The sequence below is a fragment of the Eleginops maclovinus genome, chromosome 22, assembly GCF_036324505.1.
Source record: "Eleginops maclovinus isolate JMC-PN-2008 ecotype Puerto Natales chromosome 22, JC_Emac_rtc_rv5, whole genome shotgun sequence".
Taxonomy (NCBI): Eukaryota; Metazoa; Chordata; class Actinopteri; order Perciformes; family Eleginopidae; genus Eleginops; species Eleginops maclovinus.
The window spans coordinates 4,212,180-4,226,482 of NC_086370.1; the positions used below are offsets into that span (position 1 = coordinate 4,212,180).

General features: G+C 39.3%; 1 protein-coding gene across 1 annotated transcript in view; it reads left to right on the forward strand.

Annotated features, from left to right (window-relative positions):
- The window catches only part of LOC134858530 (adhesion G protein-coupled receptor A3), a 231,850-nt gene that overhangs the window by 12,244 nt on the left and 205,303 nt on the right, over positions 1–14,303 (forward strand). Inside the window, exon 2 of the mRNA XM_063874486.1 lies at positions 9,430–9,501. Within this exon, the coding sequence (XP_063730556.1) occupies positions 9,430–9,501 (72 nt within the window). The remainder of the gene's footprint in view (positions 1–9,429; positions 9,502–14,303) is intronic.

The following is a 14,303-nucleotide window of genomic DNA, read 5'->3' on the forward strand; positions in this document are numbered from 1 at the left end:
TATCTTTTTAAAAATACCTCACATTTTTTGGCTTTAGGTCAATTATGTAGTGATACATGGTTTAAGTGTTCAATAGTATTTTTAATCTCAGTCCACTTTTGAATCCCTTGTCAAACCCATTTTAGTTGTTGGCATTCAAATATGCTAAGAGAATAATATGGTGAGTATAGATTGGTGCAGTGATGACGTATTTTTGTAGACTGCTCCAAAAGATAGCATTTCAAGGGTTACAAAAACACATCTTTACACATTTTGTTCAGTAGGATAATCTCCACATACAAACACCACTCTGTGATTTTTTTTGTACCTTAAATGCAATCGACAGAAGTAAAACTATGGCATTGCTGTGCTTCACCACCGCTAAGCTAAAGGCTGGTTTATTTAGTCCCTTCTTAGTAAGCGCAGTTTTTATATATTTCATATTGAAGCTTTGAAAACAGACCTTATTTCAGGCATCTAACCTCAAACACGTTCCAAAAAATGGAAGTGGTAACAGGCTAAGTCAATTCCGGGTTTTAGGACTCCATTAAACGTGACATGATCCGGCCCCAACTCTTTATGACCCAATTTACCATTTGCCCACATGCTTTCTGTCAAGAATAGAAGGTTGCTGCTTCTCGAGTTGAAATTGTTCAAAAAGTCTCTTCTGCTTTAAACTGCAGTGTCATGTTTGGTAGAGCCTTCAAACTTCTAAAGCAATGTCTTCTAACAACCATACAAGTATTGCCTTCAGCTGAAGCATTCACATGTTATATTAATAACCTGTGACCTTTCCTCATATAGCGAAGGGAAGCGTCCCAGGCAGATGTGCCTTCATTTCCACACCATGTGAAGCTCTATTAATCTATCTATCTGTACGTAGAGCGATGTCTGTTTCCTGTCCAAGGTCAATGTTAGTTGATATGGAATATGTTGTTTTAGTTAGCTGTGTCTAGTAACTCGATCTTGTGAAATAACACAGCGTTCGGCTGTTTGAGGAGAAGTGGCTTGAAACCTTGATGCGAGCGGATCCAAATGTTTCTCATAGTTCACATTGTGATCTTTATTCCAGTTCTTTCTTTTCATGATTGGGCGTCTGTTTAAGCTATTTTTCATTCTACTTTCCGTTAATAATGTAGTGGGATGTCTCTGGTGCATGGCAGCCAGCTAGTTTCTAGAGTGGTGACTTCTTGTTTGGAACTCACAGAAATATCCCAGCTGTGGCGAGGAGGGGGGACCAAATCTGGAGCTCCTGTTTGAAGGAGGAACTGTTATGGATCTTGCATGGTGGCTTTAAACGGTTCTACTGTAGCCTCAAAGCTTAAAGATCGAAGTGGTGTGACCTGACTTTCATGATGAACTTATAGGTTGATAACTTTGTCTCTTAAATGTCAAAACATATTGTAAAATGAACATCAAAACTCCCTGGAGCCTGAGGTGAAATCTTCCATTCCTTTGTTTAGTCCGGCAAACCGCCATATGTTTTTTATTATTTAGTGTCCTTTCATGAAAGAGCAAGAAAATGCAGCAAATTGTTACCTTTATAAGCTGGAACCAGCTCATTTTTGGCATTTGCTTGAAAAGGAATTCAAATAATAAGAAAAATAAATATAAAAGAAAGTCTTTACATACGTTGAGTATGTTGGTTTGAATTGAATACGAAAATTAGTATTAAACTATCCAACTACATGAACTTTGCTTATAGCTCATGAAAAGCCATTTCCTTTCTAACATTGCCATATGGGAGAATTGTGAAAGTGCAAGATTTACAAGCTTGTGGTCTCATGCCGTGTTTGTGCATGTCTGGCTGGGGCTAGCTCTGACACACAGTAAGCAAATGACATAAACCATTTGCTGCAGCCCGCAGAGACGATACGGAGTCCCTCATTGAAAGCAGCTTATCCGTGGAGCACATAATTGATAATGTAAATAGAAAGTTGGACGGATGCTCCAGAACTTTGTCATGGGATGTTTACATAATGTTCAATTCTGTTTTCCCTGTGATTTCCTGGACATTATGCAGAAGCATGAGACATGCAGAGGTCGACAAGCAGACACACACACAAACACACACATCAGAACATAGCACAGGACACGCTTGAGGTTGCACAAACAGAGGCTGCCTGTCCTCGAGTGGGATGTCCGTCCGCAGAGGGAGGTGTAGTGGTCTGCGGAACAGAAGGGACCCCTGGGACAAAACACAGCGACAGCATTGGTATCTCATGATCTCAGTGTTGACTACCTTCACTTCATAAAACCATCCAAATGTGGCTTTAGAAGCAGTTTTTAAAGAACTTGAAATGATCCTGTTTTAAACTAAAGCCCTGGAGATAAATATACTCCACTGGGACTCTAAAACTATTATGGGAAAATAATATGTTTCAATAAATCTGTGTCTGAAACATGCTGAAATTGACTCTACATTCTCATGCTGCAGTTTTCTACTCTTGTGAATTTTCATGTCAAGATGAATCCAAACTGACAGAACCACAGAAGGATATCGATCCTGATCAACAACAGTACAAATCTATATGAATTGTTGCTTGCTCACTTGCCTCACTAAATGGCTGCCTGTAAATCTTGTGGTCCGTTCTCACACAGGGCAGTTATTGTGATTGATTGGTGGAAAAAGAAAGGTATTTTGCACTGAACTTTACAAGCTCCCGAATGCCTACTTCCTTTTTGTTGCTCACTTCTTAGTGACAGCCTAACTGGGCCTTAAACCTGCTTTGGTTTTAAATGCAAGCAGGGTGACTAAGAAATCAGATTGAACAGAAGTCTATGAAACTTCTAACTTGATTTATTGCCTCTGGAAAATGTTTCATAATTAATGTATGGTCTCAATTGTTAAATCCATACAGCATGATTGTTGCTTTGTAAATTATGGTCATCTTAACAGTAAAATAGACGAAGTAGCAGTGTATGTTTTGGGGCGTGGCTATTCGACAGGTTACTACCACGGTATAGCCTTGCCTGGATTTGTCAACTTTTTTTTCAGTTTGTCGAAGAAGTACTAAGATCTTGTACTTAGTAAAAGTAGAAGTACTCAGACCTTGTACTTTAGTAAAAGTAGAAGTACCAGAGTGTAGGAATACTCTGTTACAGTAAAAGTCCTGCATTCTAAATGTTCCTCCAGTAAAAGTAGAAAGTATTCTCATCTAAATGTACTTAAAGTAGCGACAGTAAAAGTGCTCATTGTTTGATTGGTCCATTTCAGAATAATATCACTGATATGTTTTATAATGATTGATCATTAAAGTGTTCTCAGAGCTGGTAAAGGTGCAGCTAGTTTGAATGACTCTGTATACTGCAGGGTAGCTGCTGGATTTACTCCAGGTGAACTAAAGTCTGATTCCACAGGTTTCTGTTGTTATATCTATTTAAAGTACTTTAATATAATTCTAGTGCTTACCATGGAATACATGTGACACCCAACACTTCATATCTTTTACAGTAGATAGATCATCTAATGGTAAGGTTGCTCACTTTTGTGCCTGGGACATGCAGCATTAGTCTCTGGATTATATAGTAAATATAGTGTAAATCACTTATTGCAGGCTTCTGGATTCAAACGCATTAGCTGAAAACTTTAGCTGAAGAGAGAGCTTTTTACTTACTCACATAGGTTCAGTGTTGCATTTGCTGGGACTAGCTAAAGCTGATAGAATATTTTAGGTACAGTTGTCCTCAGTCCTGCACATAAAATGAGAAGCATGATTAAGTTACGCTCTGTAATCAAAAATAAGTGTTTTTTTAGCGGTAAATACACCAGTGTTATCACATCTGCATTTTCCTTGTTCATGATTGGCAAGACTACTGACATTGCAACTAAGCAACACATGGCATAGTGATCATCCTTTTATCTTGTCCAATACTATTAGATGGTTCTCCTGTGTATTGCACTTCTGTGAAATGTTCCTACACACAAAGCATGTTTTAAGGTTTCTACTGTTTCAACCACTAGCTCTTTGTAAATTTGTTTATTTCTGAAGTTTTTGAGAGTGATATTCTCAGAAGTGTGCTTTTGGGGTTGACCCAAATGTAAACACAATCTTGAATGTTGACATGAATTTGCTGACACAAGTTTGTGTCCATCCTGGCTTTTTCGCTGAGGGGGGACTTCCTATTTTCAGTCTTGCTTCTTTTGCCAAGACAACTGTTATCACTCTGGGGAGAGATAGGTACTTTCCCACAATACTACGCACAAGCAAGATATAAGGAAACTTACCGGAAAGTGCAAATGCAAAGTGTGTTTTCTTGTATATTTAGTCCAAATATATTCTATATTTATATGTCTTGTTATTGAACTAATGTTGTTTTGTTGTTGTTTAGTCTTCATGTCTGTTTGTGCTGTGTGGGAATTTTCACATTTTCATTGTGGGACTTAATACTCGGACAGGGTTCAGTGGCTAATGATGGGGCACTTAGTATGCGAGGAGCATAAAAGGCATTTGTGACTTCACTTCAGATGTCGCCAGATCGAAAGCTGCCTAACTGTATAACAATAAATACAACATTATAAGCTTCAAGCTATAAAATATGTTTTACAGACAAAAAAAATGGTGGAAGAGTGGGCAAAATGGCTCTTTTGGTCGTAAAGGTTGCAGACCCCTGTCCTAGGATCATAATCTACTGTATGACCCTGGCAGCCACAATGGCTTGTGACACATCCCAATTACCCCTCTCTGACCAAACCTGACCAATCACTGCCAGAAACTTGTTAAAGGAGATGAGGCGCTGCTCGGGGAGGGCAACGAGTGGGGTTTGACCTTGCGCAAGTGTGTGTGTGGTCATATGATGAGAGGAGCTACGCGACATCACACATGCAAAGAAGTGCTCTCGCCAGCAGATCACATCCTCAGCGACACAGGGACCGAGCGGCCCTGCAGTGGATGATTTAAGAGCTGGTTGAAGCAATCAATATTTCAGCTGATATGGAATCTAGAAACGCCATCCGGAGTGTATTTAAAATGATGTGAATCTGGGCTGTAGAATAAGCGCAGTATAAATTATTAGCTGCTCAGCCAGTTGTACTGTAGCTTACAGCTCTGTATGAAGGTCTGTGTGTGTGTGAGAGAGAGAAAATACTTAAGAGGGTTTAACCAGGATGAACTTCTTAACAGCTAAACAAACAGCAGTAGTTGTGGTTACCAGCAGTTTATCGTCTCTTTAATATTGCAGTGTTCTTGCTTGATAATATTTTCAAACTGCTAGTTTTACTACTTCCATTACCACAACATCTTCAACTGCTGTTAAATAAAAATGATTTTGATCCAAGCCTTCAGGAAATGCATTAAAGCTCTTAAGAAACCCCTGAAAAGTTTCTTTACTATGGGAAGTACATAAATATTCATGATTAATTAGGGAGCAACACCCAAAACACACGGGAACATTGGCAGCCTGCAGCTAGCTGGCATGCCTTTTTTTTTTAAACTCAGCGAGTTGCAACTTTTGTTTCTGCGGTAAAGTGCGGCCAAGTGATAAATTAGGGAATAGTGTAACTTTTAGTGGTAAATAGTGGACTCAACATTTTTGCAGGAAATCAGTCCTGGAACTTTGTGACAACTTATGGTAACCGGTGTCACAGCCACAGAAAAAAAGGTCAATATTTCAAGGCTGTCCAGTTTATTCTGCCATTATTGTGTTGTCCCTTTGGGGGCAGTGCAACAAGCTCTCTAACAAATGATTACCTTATAAAGTTGAGACAAAGAAGGTGTAAGTAGACACAGAAACATTGTTGGTATTATTTTTAGTAATGATGCTGGCTAAACAATAAGGGGAGCCAATGAAGTACTCCAAACTTGCCTTATCTTGAATAGACAGCAGGGGCACCTCTACTGGTTGCAAAAAGGTCCAGTGAGAGGTCTATGAGAAAATGACCCTATTTATTCGAGTACACCAGAATCGGAGGATGAAACCCTCTTTATTTACACATACATGCACACAGCAGAGCACACACAGTGAAATTGGTCCTCTGCATTTAACCCATCCTAGTACTAGGAGCAGTGGGCAGATATTGTAGTTTGTAGTGTCAAGTATTCTTCACAAAGCATGATTTTTATATTTAAGGATGGTTTCAGGGCCTCAGGGCGGAGCTACCTTGTGATTGACAAATCACTACCGTAATGTAGTCCGGTTGGGTGTTTTTGGTTTTAGAAATGTAACCTTCCTTACAGTGTGTTTTCAGTTCATGAAAATGAATTCTTACATGTTCTTACAACAGCTCCACCCCTTTGGGTCATTTTTGTTTCCTCAACAAAAACAACATGGCAAAGGCAAAAAACCAAGATGACCAAAATATAATCTCAAGGCTTCAAACAACAAAACAATTGGTGATGTCACAGTAACTAGGTCTGCTTTCTGAAATGAGTCTATCGATGTTATCCTGCTTCGTCAGCACGAGAGACTAGTCCATTGCAGATATTACACATATTGGTAAGTTCAGCATTAAGGTTAAGTAGGTATTATTAAGGCTTCAATACCCCAAACCCATGGGATTTGTAGAAACAATGAAAATTGAAAAATGATGAATGGTGCAGAACCGAGTCACCTTTCTCTGACTGAAGACATATTTCACACCAGCAAGAAGAGCTTAAATAGAGACAGTCAATATCTTGAGAGAAACAGGTCTAACATACATTGTGGTCATGGAGGCCTCAAACTTGCGGCAAATCATACCTGCAATAAAATCTACATTCATTGTTTCTGTATCGTTGAGTATGATCATGTTTTTTTTTTGCCTTGGTGTAAGGTATTGACACAAAAACATTGGCGGTGCTGAAATGTTTTGTGGTATCACTGCATTTGGTCAAATTCGTTAATAGCTGGGAGGGGGAGCAGACTTCTGACATTTCCCTACACTCGAGCAGCCGGCAACGCAGGCGTTGTGATATCAGAGTGACTTGTTAGACCACACCGCACTGCACTGCACTGCACTGCACTGCACTGCACTGCACTGCACTGCACTGCACTGCACTGCACTGCACTGCACTGCACCGCACTGCACTGTACTGCATGCACTGTACTGCACTGTACTGCACTGTACTGCACTGCACTGTACTGCATGCACTGTACTGCACTGTACTGCACCGCACTGTACTGCACCGCACTGCACTGCACTGCATGCACTGTACTGCACTGTACTGCACTGTACTGCACTGTACTGCATGCACTGTACTGCATGCACTGTACAGGGCGGTGGTGGCGAAGTCCATAGGGGCTTGGCCTGGGAACTGGAAGGTCACCAGTTCAAGTCCCCGAAAGACCAAGTGCCACCGTGGTGTCCCTGAGCAAGACACTGGTTACCTACACTGCTCCCCGGGCGCCGTACATAATGGCAGCCCACTGCTCCTAACACTAGGATGGGTCAAATGCAGAGACCGCATTTCGTTGTCCTAGTACTTGTACTCTGTGCAATGACAATAAAAGTTGAATCTTGAATCTGAATCTACTGCACCGCACCGCACCGCACCGCACTGCATGCACTGTAGTGTGTATTTGTGCTTTGGTGTTGTTGCACCTCCTGCTGAGTAGAGTCCCCTCAAGTATAACGTGTGAAAATGTTTATCTTTCTGTAATAAAGGTTATTTGAAATCTCTTTGAATATACAAACAACGCACTATCTCATTTAATATATTTTGAAAATAAACCTGAACATTGGATAATGCAAGGCTCAAAATGGCTGGTTTTATTGTGTCGTGTTTCACATTTATTTGATGTCCTCTCTGTGTTGTCTGAATGTATTTATGCTACTTTTTATATATTTATTGATATACAGCACTTTGGTCATCTGTGTTTTAAATGTGCTATATAAATACAGTTGGATAGGATTGGATTGCATGAAGGGGCCTTACTACACTTTTGGGGTGTTTTCCCTTTCCTGTAGTGTGTTCTATAGGTTTGTGTGCATGTAAATGGTCAGTAAAGGCTAACATCCCTGTGTTTCCTCCAGAGGGAGACACATCCCCCCTCCCGCCTGAAACACTGCCATTGGACTCCTTTGTTAACTTCCGTTCTAAAGTGACATCACTATGTAACACTTGCGCTTCTTTCGACTAGTGATCCGACACATTGCAGGTGATATTGTAGGGGGAGACACATTTCCAACACATTTCCAAGTGGTTGACCAATCACAACAGAGCCGGCCAGCTAACCAATCAGAACAGACTGGGCTCTGGTTTCAGACAGAGGGTGAAAAGAGGAGCTGCAGCACAGGCAGTATGAGAAAAATAAAGAGCTTTGTGAACATTAAAGCATGGAGACATCTCCCACGAGAGAGACACAAAATGCAAATATGAACCTGAGAATGAGCAGAATATGTCCTCAATTAGTTTTCAAATGTTTTCGCAGAGGGAATGTGTTAAAAGCTCCATCAGTCGCAGTCTAAAGTTGAAATTAGACTGCTGAAGATCAAGGTCATAGGTTTTATGGAATCAATATCATCCACAGAAAGACCTCACAAGAATAATAATGTCAGTGTAGGAGTTTGTGTGTTTATGCGACTGTATTTGTGTTTGTGTTCTCACACTGGTGTTTAAAAGAGAAAGCTCACGCCCCAGTGTGTTGAATAATGGAACATGATTCTATATTTGTGCCCATCAGTAACAAGCTCAGCAGGAAGTCCTGTCCAACTTGAAGAAGATTTAACCATTCAGAACAAACTTAATTAATCTAAAAAAGTAAAACAAATAAAAATTGAGGCACTGCATCGCGCCTGAATATTTATCCATGGCTGAAGGATCCCTGTGGTGCGCTTCATCGATTTGTTTGCTGTTGTAATGCAAGCAATGGATGATTGAATTGTGCTGAACCAGCGTTTCTTTAAGCTTTCTATTAGGCGGATCTTTTGACATGGAGGATTGGAGGATGGGGGATTGGATCATTACCCATCTTAACCACAAACGGCCGTAAACAGGGCAGGGATGAGTCATTTACAGGCGCAATCTCATCACACATAAATCCTTATTTTTATTGACAGAGGATAAACTATTTATTGTTTATCCTCTAGAAATTCACTTCAGGTCAGACGGTAAAACCGTAAACCTTAAAACCCTTAAAAGCTTAAGGGACACAAGGAGGTTAAAGATATGATAATACAATATAAAATGCAATAAAATAAATATGATCAAGACAAAATGATTAGATACAATGAAATATAAATACAAATAAAAACAACTAAACGAGGTAGGCTATAATAAAAACGTAATAGTAATAAAAAAGGGAAAAGATTAAAAGACCATCTTAAAACTGTTAATAAATGATATAAGCAGAAATGTTAAAATAAAGGAAGACATAAGACAAAATGAAAAGATACAACAAACTAAAAAAGCTATAAAATGCAAAACTTAAATTGGGTGTTCCACAGTTTGGCAGCGCAGTGAATAAAAGCTACCACCTTTCACTTATTTTGTATGCTAACTTCTCTCCCTCCTATCTTCTGCCCCTGGACAGAAACCTGAGCAACAACAAGATCTCCCTGCTGAGGAACGGCTCCTTCTATGGCTTGGCTGTTCTTGAAAAACTGTGAGTTTTTAAATCAAGCTCTCTTTACTAATTGCAGTAGCAGGTCGTTGTCTGGGTTCACCCCGCACCCTTCGGCCCTCATATTTAAACTCAATTTCCACAATGTCTTAAATGTCTTGCGGTGCAAGACTACCAGACTTTGCAATAGCTTTTTCCCACAGACCATCAGACTACTCAACTCATCCAGGAAAATTCCATGAACATGACAACCCTGGCACCCACGAAGACCAACTGAATGTTAATTTTAATTTAAAACTGTACTGTACTTTGCTCTTCACATGCACAACATCATCCATAATTACAGACATACTTATCTCAATGGTGCTATTCTGCACTTTACCATATTGCACTTGTTATTATTACACCTCAGTAACTTAATATTCTATTCTGCCTGTCTGTATATGCTGTGTTTAAATCTGTGTGTACTACCATGTTATATGTTGTGTGTCAACTTTTACTTGCACATTTGGAGTATGGGGAAACGTAATTTCAATCATCTGTGTAATTACTTGTACTAATTGCATGGTCTGATCGACAATAAAGTGCATTCATTCATTAAAAGGGATAATATATAGCATCTTATAAAGGCCTAATGCAGTGCACTATGACAGATGCCTGGCTGAGTCCATGTCGATGAGTTGCTGTATGCTTGCACACTGGAAAACTGAAATGTTGACTTTAATTAAATGTATAAAATATGTCACAGAGCTCACATAGCTGTATACGGTTAGTTCAATACTATTAAATTCTAAGAAAGCGTATTAGGTTCAACTTAATATTATTGCTTACAGCTCAATACAGATATGTGATATTTGTAGACATAATACATTTAATTAAAGTCAATGTTTCAGTTTTTTCAATGCAGCCTCAGAATGAGCTCTATGATGGTTGTCTTTTCCCCGCTTCCCCCTGAAGTCAACTATTGATTGCCTTCACCTCCGTCCTGCGCGGTGATTACTGCTCTCCTATCGTATGGTGACACTGACATCGGCTGATGAGGAGGAAATCACAGACGGGCTGAAATCACAGCGAGGGCGGCTTAATAACTCCCCACCTCTCCGTCAATCCACCCTCAGATCTATGCATGCACCGCCTCTACATCAGCGGCTGTTTTGCATATCATTACCGTCAGTGGATCTCCATCTCCCTGACTCTTTGACGGTTGGATTCAGATTGTAATGTCAGTGGTGTCATTCTCCCAGTCCTTTTCTGGGTTACTGTGTCACCTATCGACCTGCAGTGTGATGTCACCTGTCTCCCCGGGCCTTATTAGCAGGATTGGGGAGTAACGGATTACATGTAATGGGATTTCATAATCAGGATTCTTTGAGGCTATTTTCGTTCTTTATTTCAAAATATGTATTAATTCTGGCCACCGATTAAACATTGTTATCGTGAGTAATCGCCAGATTCTCTGCGAATATTCCCATTGTTATGCGCAAAGTTCAATAATGAATTCAAAAGTAGTGTATTGTGCACTTCTGCAAAAACTTTAAACAAATAAGATGCTTTTAAACAGCAGCATTCCCTTTACACAGTAGCAGTTACAATACTTCTTGTAAATCTCAACTTAAACATGAATTAATTCATGTAATCAAATCAAATATAAAATCAAAACTTTCTGCCACTGCAAGGGCATTAACATTTGATCTAGTTTGTTATAGAATATATATATATATTTCTTTTAGCACAGGGGGTGGACACCTGATTTATTACCAAATTACTATTTGCTTTTATTCTTGTGGAAAACTAAAACAGGACTTGTAAACTACACTGAAAATACTGAAACATTGACTCTAAGGTTAGTTGGAAGCAACTTTATAAAGTTGAACCTAATATTTTTCATTTAAACTTAATATTACATAACTTATACAGTTATGTGTAATCTGTTGACATAATACATTTAATTAAAGTCAAAGTTTCAGATTTTACAGTGTATAGTGTTCTGTCATTTATGTGGAGACATTTTTGGTAATAACTATCTTGGTTTCTTATTTTCAAAGGTAACAATATTCTGTTGTCTTACATAACACTCTATTGTATTCATTTGCATTGCATTAGATAGCAGAAATTAATCAGGTTACATTACTTTTTTTAATATTGTGATGCTTAGATTAGGTAAGTGATTACATTTCTGAGCAGGTAATTAGTAATTGTAACGGATTACACTAAAGTAAACCTCCCAGCCCTGACTGTCAGTGGCCTCATTCTTCAGTCGTTTTTGGGTAACTGTGTCGCCGGTCGACCAGGGTGATACCACCTGTCTCCCCGGGCCTTATTAGTGCCATTAAACCGCTCTACCATTGTCACCCCCCACCTCAGTGTTGGAGGGATGATTGTGAGGCTTTTGAGGACACTCAGTCAAAGGTTTGTCAAGGCTGACCTCTTTCAGCAGCATGTTGCGTGCCGATCCCTTCCTTCACCTCGCTGTCTGGGTACAGCCTGTCCATCCGTCCAGCCACATGCAGCATTTGGTGTGTGTGTGTGTGTGTGTGTGTGTGTGTGTGTGTGTGTGTGTGTGTGTGTGTGTGTGTGTGTGTGTGTGTGTGTGTGTGTGTGTGTGTGTGTGTGTGTGTGTGTGTGTGTGTGTGTGTGTGTGTGTGTGGTGTGTGTGGCTAGCAGTTGATGCCAAGGCAGGTAGCCTCAGTGAGTTGAAAGTGGCGGCCAGCTGTTCTGTCGTATTGCCCGGCTGTCTGACCGCCTGCAAACCAGCCTGGCTGGCTGAATGACCGGATCTGAGGGTTGTGGTAAATTGTCAACTGATTGACAAGCTTAATTACCCGTGTGTGTGTGTGTGTGTGTGTGTGTGTGTCTGTTTGCACCACTCATGCTGCAGCTGTGGGCCGTCTGAAAACAAAGGCATCCCAGTTTTTTCTTTTGCATGACAATAAAATAAGGGTATGTTCATTAAAGTTTTCCTAAATTCCACAACATATTTTCTTAATCGTTACTTGTGGTACCTAGCCATACGGATCATTTTGGTGTAATTTGTCCTGGCTTCGGGACATTCTTCAATATCCACCCAAAAACAACTGAGAGAGAGGATTTTTTAACCCATTCCCACTTATGACAGAAGTAAAGGAGAGTCAGGTGATGAGGACTGGGTCAAATGATGGGACAAACAAAAACAAGACTTAAACTCATAAGCCTTTGAAAGGTGTTGTTAACTTATTTGACCTATTAAAGTAACTAGCGTAATGTTCTTAACACACTTTAAATGTGTCATGAACAAAGAAAAACGTTCAACTAAGAGAACGCTGTTGTGTGAAATCAAAAAGCAAGTTAACCCAATGAGGTTAATTTAGGTCGCTTATGAAAACACCCTTAAGTAGCTACAATTACCTAGAAAAACACACTCATTTCCAGGCAAACCATGATCTTTTGTCTATTATATAACAAAGTAGTTTTGTGTGAAACACAATGTCAAACTATTCTAGTTATTTCATCATCACTCATGATGTGATGAGGCCCAAACCTAGACGCCAAACTCAAACTATATGCTGCTTCTAATAAACCAATTTGTGTATCAGAACGTATCATAACTCCATGCTACCTATCATCCCCGGCATTGTACTCGAGCACATCGTCTACTTTTTAAATCCCCTAGTGGCAACATTTGTAATAATGTTTGTTTCCTAAGTGTCCTCTTAATGGATGGTGCCTGTATGTTGCATGATAGCCGGGATCCCCCTATATGGCCACAAGCCCAGTACCATCAGCCAGACTGGGCTCCATGGGAGCAAAGCAGGAACAAAGCCCATCTGTGTTCTCCGGTCAGGACACTGATTTGGTGTTTACCGCTTCATCATGAGTTCCCACCGCAGTGTGAAGACTGTGAGAAACGGATGAGGCTGGCATATTTTCATACTGATTACACTGCATCACATTTGACACTGTGCTAGGATGATGTTGTTATGAACTGGAGCTGCAGTCTGTTACTTCCTGGAATTGCACACTTTTCACACATAGAATAAAATAAAGAAGGAGATTGATTTTAGTGATAAACAACACAATAATAACTTGAAACAACAAAGCTCAGAATGATATATTGATATAAGGATACAATGTTTTTAGATGTCAAACTTGAAATAGCCAGACTTCCATAAGTTACAAGCATATTGTTTTGTCCTTACAGTATTGGTTATTTGCTCAGGACATTGTCTTCAGTGGTTGAAGATATACTCATATTTCTTATGAATGTAAAAGTAGCAATAACAAATTGTAAAAGTCCTACATTCTAAATGTAAAAGTACAGAAGGCCCATTTCAGAATCATATCTGAAGTGAATGAATAATGATCTTCTAGTAGTCTTCTAGAAGTACTCAAATCCTTCACTTAAGTTAAAGGAGTACTACATTAATGTCAATATAGTCAATTAAAAGTAAAAATCCTACATATTTAAGTAAAAGTACAGAGGTATTATCAGCAAAACGTTGTTAAAGTATCATTTAAATTCAGCAGAAAATGGCCTCTATATGTGATATAGTACAATATAGTGTATATGACATTATTAGAGTGTTGCATCAAGCCGCATTTTACTGTTATAGACAGACAACGTTTTGATACACACATTATCAATGTTAAGAACCATTGGTAATATAGTGTAGAATCTTACTGTTCTGGAACTTTTTTTAGGGATACTTTATGTTGAAAGTTCATCACATAAATGCAAACTCTTCATTTGAAATGTAACTAATGCTTTTTAAAAAATGTAGAAAAGAAATGGTATTAGATCCCTTTTAATTGTATTGGAGTAAATGTTTTAAGTAGCATTAAATAGAAATACTCAAGTAAAGTACAGG